At 36.5% G+C, this 8,605-nt stretch overlaps 1 protein-coding gene across 1 annotated transcript; it reads right to left on the bottom strand.

The window, feature by feature from the left end:
* Nucleotides 1-5,479: 5,479 nt before the first annotated feature.
* Nucleotides 5,480-7,468, bottom strand: LOC141666124 (uncharacterized). The gene has a single exon (XM_074472121.1). It carries the CDS (start codon nt 7,466-7,468, stop codon nt 5,480-5,482), a length of 1,989 nt encoding a protein of 662 aa, XP_074328222.1.
* Nucleotides 7,469-8,605: the final 1,137 nt, after the last annotated feature.

Below are 8,605 nucleotides of genomic sequence, written 5' to 3'. Positions count from 1 at the left end.
AATTTTCCATCTAATAATTTCAAAGCCCCTTTGAATGAAACTGATATTCCTGATGTTTTAAGAGTAATTTAGCATTTCTTAGCCCAAAATGATATTGGGTATGCTGTCACTGCTCCTTCAAGAATTTGGTTTAAACAGATTATGCAGATTTGGGAGAATTCGACAGTAGATGCTGAGAGAAGGGTCATTCTATTCACACACAAAAATCAGAAATATGAGATCAATGCTAATATGGTTGAGGTAGCATTGAGATTACATGTGTTCACTACACCAAATATGGCCTATTGCAAGACCAAAAAAGCGTTGTGGTAGACCCAATATGTGTTACAATAGAATCTATGGTAACATATTTGCCAAAAACCAGCGTTACGTTTGCGGCCGTTGCCATACACCCTTTTTGTAACGAATTTTAGTCTGTTGTAACACTTCTTTGGTTATTACAATAGAGCTTTTTTGTAACACTTTGTCCTGTTTTTGTAACATTTTTAAATTGTTACAATAGATCTTGTAACACTTTTGTATAACATTTTAATATGTAAATATGTTACAAAATGGAGTTTTAGTAACACTTATTTCTGTTTTTTTAACATTTAAGGGTGTTACAATAGAACTTTGCAACACTTTAGTGTAACATTTTTATATTTGAAATGTTATAAAATCGAGTTATTGTAACATTTTTTTCAACATTTTATACTATTTTTAACAAATTTTAGGTTTTTATTAACATGTGCTTGCAACATTTTTATCTCCTAGTTTAATACTTTAAATGTATATGGCAACATTTTTGTGCAACACTTTTATATGGTAAAACTGCAATATGCTATTTGTGATTACAATAACCTGACAAATACTTGTCAAAATCCTGAAAACACATTCCAGTTTGCAATTTAGCAAATCTAACAACAACAAGTGGCAACAAACCACATACTGCATCATAGTCTAAACATCAGATCAAGTACTGATAATAGTCTAAATATTAAACCAAGTACTAATAATAGTCTAAACATCAACAACAATATTCTTGGACCAAAATATCAAAAGACCAAGTACCAACAGTATGCAAATAGAAATAAAACTACTGAGCATCATTCATCAGAAATTGGAGTTTCAATATCATCCTGTTCGTCGTCCACCTGATTGTCATCCTCCAAATTCTCGTCACTATGATCACTATCCTCGCTTTCATCCGTAGCAGCAGCACAAAGCTCTTGAACATCAATGTCACTGAAATATGGATTGATTTCTCCAAGTCTTGCCACCACTTTGGTCATTTTATCAAACACCTTTCTTTCTCTCATCTCTTGCATTTCAGCGATAAGTTCCTCCCTTATTGTCTTTTTCAAGTCAGTGACATCAGTAGGCACAGTACTGCCTAGATCTTTTAGCTGCTAAGCCTTCCTTATTTTTCTGCATTTCCCCGATCTGCCAAGAAGCCAATTCGGTCCATGACTTGGTTTTTTACCAGCTTGGTCCCCACTGCCATCTTCAGCAACCAATGTAGTCTACCAAATTAATAGGTATAAAACATTAGTATCATGTTCCATAGCTTAAAAATGAAAATTAAAATGACTTGCTCCCTGTAACTCAAAATAAGTAATTTAAATTACCATGTATTCGCATCCTTCTTTTCGTTTACGGGTTTTCATATAAATTTCATCCATGGGAGCTAGCTAGTTGCTTAGGTGACATTTTTTTCTTTGCCTTCTACAAAGATAAACCAAGAACTCAAGAAAAATTCACAAGAAAAAGTGAACCTATAAAATCATAAATAGATAATAAAAAAACATCGATTTTATAAATTATGGACATACAATTTTCTCCCCAATTTGTGGAAAGCTTTTACGACCAGCAGTGTGCGTTTCGACAATTAACTTGCGATTTTTAGCATTTTTCTGAGCTCGATCCTGATCATTCAATAATATGCAAACAATTAATTAATTTCCAACATGATGTAGAGTACTGGCTAGCTGTTCAATATTTAAAATGCATACCTTCACATTTTTATCCCCCCAGTATTTAAGTAAAATCTTAAATTCTTCGACTGAAACAACATTTGGCCTATTTTTGAGTCTGTCCTCGTCATTATCATACTTAAGATAATGGTTCTTTTTAAATCGGCTTTTGTGCAGCCTCCACAAAGCACAAATTGTTCGCAATGTGTACGTCCTTCCTTCCTAAGGAATATCATATTTTGAATAGCAAAATTAGTTAAAATTAGTGCAACTCGATCTAAACCTAAAGACGGTACAAAATACCATAGTAAATTATCGTGTTTATGGTTCCGGTTTACCTTAACAAAACTCCAGAGCTCTTCCTTCTACTGTTCAGGAAATTTATGCCAAGAGAGGCAATCAAGTGGGACAGACTTCCTAGCTAACGTACCTAAAAAGTTGGAAAATTCAGAGAGAACCTTGTCATCATCAGCGATGGCCTGAAGCTCGCAATTCAGTTTAATGGCCTTTCTTTCATCAGGCCTTCTTCTGTAAATGCCATTCATGAGTGTAGGTCCTCGACGCTTTCTATTCTTGGGTGCACCTAAATATATTACAAAACACTTAATTAATAGTTGAATGCCAATTAAATCAAGAAAAAAATTAACAATAGAATTAAGCCAAAATCAAAAAATAGAAATTGACCTCCTAAATTATCATCACTCAGTTCCTCATCATGTTGTGGCTCAGATGTTTGACCACCAGCATCCCCTAGCCCTTTATCTTTTTCAAGGTTCTTTTGACATTCTTTAATTAAAACATAAGCTTCCATCGTACCAATTCCTGAATTATTGAATTTTTTTACAGGAGCCACTTTCAATGGGAAGAATGGTGATGTAACTTCAGGTATAGGAGGGGGAGGTGGCAGTGGAGGGGTTAATTCTCGAGTTGGTTGTTGGGGTGATTTTTCAGTGGGTTCAGTAGGAGCTGTGGCCCTTGAACGTGTGTTCGGTCTTTTCACCGGAATGGTCACCTTTCTATTTTTTGCTTTCTTGTTACCAACTTGCTCAGCTTTCTTTGGAACAACTCGCACATCTTCTTCTTCAGCATCGGACAAGCTCTCATGTTCGGGAATGTACTCCCTATCAACTTCCTCATCATCATCAGGTGGAGTGATTTTTGTGCCTTTCTTATCTTTCTCCGCATTTATTCCCAACTCCTTCAACTTCTTTTTATTTTCTTCAATCTGCAACATTCTTTTCCTCTCATAATCTATTATCTGAAAGAAAAGGATCAAATAATAATTAGATCAAAGGCATAACTGATAAGAGTAATTACATGAAAACATAAAGAAAAATTACCTGCAAATTTTTAAGAGCCAATCGGCGACTTGTCCTCTGTTTCTGCAGGGCATCCAGTGTCACAAAATTTCGTTTTGCTTGTAGACCTGTTGGTGCAATAACAGTTTAACAATATGTAACATTTTAACATGCACAAATTGAATGCATCATCAACATGAAAATCTATTACCTTCAAAAAATTATGTTCTTGGTCGCACAACTACATGGGGTTGAACCTGTTGCTTAGCCTCTACAGATTGGTCAACCATATCATCGATATAAAAATCCAACCTTTCACCTTCAACTTTGCTTAGGAATGCAGTTAAGTCAGCATCGGACTGAATCAAGTGCCAACCTGAAGGAACCTTCTTCACATAAACACCACCAATTTCCTTATATTTCAGCACATCTAGCACATACTCCATCAGAACCGTGTACGAGAATCGGTCTGCATCAACATACTCCAAATTCACTTTACAGGTCCCACCGACATATTTGGATTTTGTAAAAGTTCCCTTGTGAAAGAACCTGACAACATAATCTGTACTTGCCATCCTGAAAATTAAAAAGTACAAACAAATTGTCAGTGATATAAATACAAGTCCTGGATGTTACAAATTAAAAAAAACAAGAAACTAATTGAGGCGCATGTAGAGAATAGACAAATATATTACAAACCAACGCAAGTTCCAAATAAATTACTACTCAAGTTACAAACCAACTCAAGTTCAACTCAAGTTCAAAATAGATTACAGACCAACTCATTCAACTAGCAAATTACAAAGCAAACTCTAAGTACCAATTACAAAAACAAATTATAAATCAGTGCCATGTCATATATCAATATCATCCAGGTCTTCATTAGGTGTAACAGGGAATTGTTTTTTCGGGACATCATCTCTGGACCAAGTGAATGTATCAGGTATGTCAACTCGCGGGATATAACCTATGTCAGACACTTCTTCTGCTGTAGTCAACCCATCTTCTACTTCAGAGTACTGATCCTTTGGATATTTCTGAAGAATAAATTACAAATTCTTTTTTTAGTAGGAACTTTAGTATAGAAGACTTGTTGTACTTGTGTAGCGAGGACAAATGGATCTTCCTTTTGACATAACCTACTAAAGTTCACTCTTGCTAACCCATAGTAATCCCCAGCTTTTTGGTACCAATAACACCTAAAATGCACTATGACACCGCACCCTAGTAGTCCACTTCAATAATCTCCTCAATTGCAACGTAGTATCCCACATCCCCAACTATTGGGTTCTTATCTTTTTCACTCGTAAAACTGGTGGTTAAGGTAGTGAGGAACACACCAGAGTTTTGCATCGTACACCTACTATCTCTGAACTTGGTATGAAATCTATATCCATTCACATTGTAACCTGTAAATCTCTTTATCGAACGAAGAGGGCCCCTTGCCAATGAGGATAATTCCAGTGAAATTCCATCTCTTTTTTGAACCACATCTTTCAACCACTTTTGAATGTCAGTTCTATGCATTCTTTCGCGCTTATACTTCTTTAATTTGTCATCTTTTTGAACTAGGGTATGGTGTTCACTACAATTGGATTAGCAATAAGTTAGCACAATATTATAATGTCTTAAAGTTTTTTTAATTAATCTTGATTTTTGGTTGTTAATTAGAACTTACTCTTTTAGCTTTTCGATTTCCACGTTTTCACAGTTGAATAATATGTACCGATGAGCATTTGTCCATGTCTTGTTGTCCAGATGTATAGACTTTCCTTCTCTGCTTCTCCGAAACCCGATAGGATATCCACCATCTGTATGACTGTCCTTGGTATCGGTCCCACTCTTAGACTGCTCATCAAAAAATCTAGAGCAAAATGTAAGGCATTCTTCTACCATGTAGCCCTCTGCTATGCACCCTTCAGGTTTACTCCGATTCCGAACGTATGACTTCAATTTGCACAAATACCGTTCAATTCCAAACATCCACCTTAAGTGCACCGATCTACCAAATTCTATTTCCTTGCACAAATGAATTGGTAAGTGAACCATTATATCAAAAAAGGCAGGTGGAAAAATCATTTCAAGCTCACAAAGTATCTCGATTATTTCCTTCTGCAACTTTTCAACATCTTCTAATTCAATGACTTTTCCACATATGCCTCTAAAGAATGCTCCCAGCCTCATTAATGGAATTGCTACCTCAGGTTTCAGAGTTTTTACGACAGCAAATTATAATAGAAATTGCTGAATAAAATGCGCGTCATGACTTTTGTAACCCGATATCTTTCGCTCATTCATTTGAACGCACCGGCTGATATTTGATGTAGATCCGTATGGTAGCTTAGCATTCATCAGAACTGAACAGAAGATCTCTTTCTCTTTTTTGGTCATATCAAAACTAGATGCCCTAATTTCAACATGTTTATCATCACATTTGACAGGGTGAAGGTCTTTTCTAATCCCCATTTCTTCCAAATCTTGACGAGCATTAAGATGGTCCTTTGTCTTGCCTCCGATATTTAACAATGTCCCCAAAATCTTGTCACAAATGTTCTTCTCAATGTGCATAACATCTAAGTTATGCCTAACCATATTATTGCTCCAATATGGTAGCTCGAAAAAAATGGACTTCTTCTTCCAAGGGCAATCTGATGTTCCTCTATTTCTTTTCAGCGGCTTCCCAAAATCATTTTCGTAACCACGCAATAGTTCTTCAACCTCTGCTCCGCTTAATATATCAGGACATGATAGCATTTCCACATCTCCGTTAAATCTGCGCCTATCGGACCTCCACTTGTGATCTGGAGGGAGAAACTTTTGATGGTTTAAATACACAACCTTCTTACTATGTTTCAAATATGTTGATGAGGTCTCATAGTGACATGAAGGACAAGCCAGCTTTCCTTTCGTGCTCCAACCGGATAAAATCCCATATCCAGGGAAATCACTTATCGTCCATAATAGGCTTGCGTGTAGCTTAAATGTGTTGTATAACCTTGCATTATAAGTTTCTATTCCAACAGCCCATAACTCCTTCAACTCTGCAATTAACGGTTGCATATACACGTCAATTTCATTACCGGGATAAACTGGACCAGGGATTAAGGTTGAAAGAATTAGATTTTCGGGTTTCATGATTAACCAGGGGGGGAGGTTATAAATTACGAGCACTACTGGCCAGGTGCTATGAGATATGTTCATTGATCCATATGGATTGAAACCGTCTGCCGCTAAACCCAATCGTACATTTCGCATTTCGGCAGCAAATTCAGGATATTTACTATCCATCGACTTCCAACCCTTTCCACCAGCCGGATGCATTAAAGGTCCATCTTTCTTTCGTGATAAAGCATGCCATGTCATTGAGCTCGAGAAATCAGAGCTCAAGAACATTCTCTGCAGCCTTGGCTTTAAAGGGATGTATCTCATCACTTTAGCCGGGATTTTAGGATTCGATGCTAGTTCTATGTTTGCATCAGACCTGGCCTTCGCCTTCTTTTCAACTACTCTCCATCTTGATGTTCCACACTTAGCACAATTCTCCAGCCTCTCGTTTACTGCCCAAAAGAGCATGCAGTCATTTGGACATGCATGTATCTTTTGGTAATCAAGTCCTAGGTCTTTAATCATACCCTTTGCCGTACTAAAAGAAGACGGAAGATTTACATGAGGGAAAACCTCCTTTATCAATTCAAGTAAGTCACTAAATCCTATTTCGCTAAATCCATGAATGCACTTTAGTTGATAAAGCCTAACTAAGAAACTTAATCGACTAAATTTTTTGCACTCGGGATATAACGGTTGTCCACCCTCCTTAACAAGGCGATAAAATTTCCTTGCATCATCGTTTAGTCCTGTTCTACCAATGTGGTCAGTAACGTCATTAGTACCATATGCATTATGTATCATAGCATCAAATTCATCTCCAAGACCTAGACCTATATTAATATCCATCTCATCAGCAACCCTATCTATCTCATGGGTTGAGACCTCGTAAATCCATTCAACGGAATGGGGACAAGGACCATTACAGACTAGATGTTCGTGTATAGCCTTAGCACCACTCCAAAAACGATTACCACATTTCTTACAAGGGCACTTAAGCTCGTTTCCTATGGCATATCGGGAAAATGCTTGGTTAACAAAAGCTTCAACTCCCTTCCTATATCTATCACTGTACTTGGGAAGTGTTACCCATTTCTCTCCTTCAATATCCATTTTCTATATAAATTTTTTGAAACAAAACCACAAAATTCACTTAAGTTTTCAACACAATCAGAAAACAACAAGAACCAAGAACAAAAAAATAGACCAAGAACAGGGCAGTTTGACTTATAATTACAACAAGAACACAAAAAAATAGACCAAGAACAAGGCACTTTTGACTTAAAATAACAGGGTATTTTGACTTTAAAACATCAAAAAATTAAAACAAAATTCTCAGAAATAGTCAGACCAAGAACCTACTAATTTTACAAAAATACAAAACAAAAACAAAATACAAAAGAACACAAAAAGCATAAAAAATACACAAAATTTTTACATGCATTAACAAATAATCAGAGAGAGGAGTGTTTGAAGAGTGAGAGAGATGAGTTTTACCTTATATCAAGCTTTGATCGAGTTTAATCACGCTTCAATCGAGCTTCAAGTGAGAGAGATGAGCTTCAAAACTTCGAGATGTGAGAAAGCCTTCGAGATGAGTTTCGACTTGCGACGGAGATATGTGGGAGAGGTGTGAGAGAGGTGTGTGAGGGAGAGATGTGAGAGAGGTGTGAGAGAGGTGTGAGAGAGGTGTGCGAGAGAGAGATGCGAGGGAGGTCTAAGAGATAGAGATGCGAGGGAGGTCTGAGAGAGATATGAGGTGAATTTTTATGTAATAGATTTGGGGGTGAATTTTTGTCCAAATAAAAGTGTATTCAATTTTTGGTGCAAAAATAAAAGTGTAAAATAATTTTTGGTATCTCGCCACCCCCAATTTCAGTGTTTCCGCCTATGTTTCCGGTCAATTTGACCAAAAGCGTTACTGTTATTGCAACATTATTTGAAATATGTTGCACGTTTTACAATTTTTTGAAATTGGACCTTAACCATGCAACACTTACGTATTTTATGTAACACTTTTATAAATTATTGCAATAGAGTTGAAAAATTTGTTGTACTGCAACATTTTCTGCAACACAATTATATTTTGTGCTTGCAATAGGCCATATTTGGTGTAGTGGTTGAAAGGAAGGATTCCAGTTATGAATCCCACTTCGACACTCTTTGACTGGGTCAGAAACATTGGTCATGTCGTTGATTTCACTAAAGCTCGGGAGATATTCAAAACAAATCTCGGGAAAGAATGGAACT

This window comes from Apium graveolens, chromosome 6 (assembly GCF_009905375.1).
Source record: "Apium graveolens cultivar Ventura chromosome 6, ASM990537v1, whole genome shotgun sequence".
Classification (NCBI taxonomy): domain Eukaryota; kingdom Viridiplantae; phylum Streptophyta; class Magnoliopsida; order Apiales; family Apiaceae; genus Apium; species Apium graveolens.
Note: the sequence above shows the minus strand (reverse complement) of the source record. Positions and strands in the feature narration are given on the sequence as shown.

What these genes read in the sequence shown, in the direction of transcription:
- LOC141666124 (XM_074472121.1), bottom strand. Translation starts at nt 7,468, where the DNA reads ATGGATATTGAAGGAGAGAAATGGGTAACACTTCCCAAGTACAGTGAT.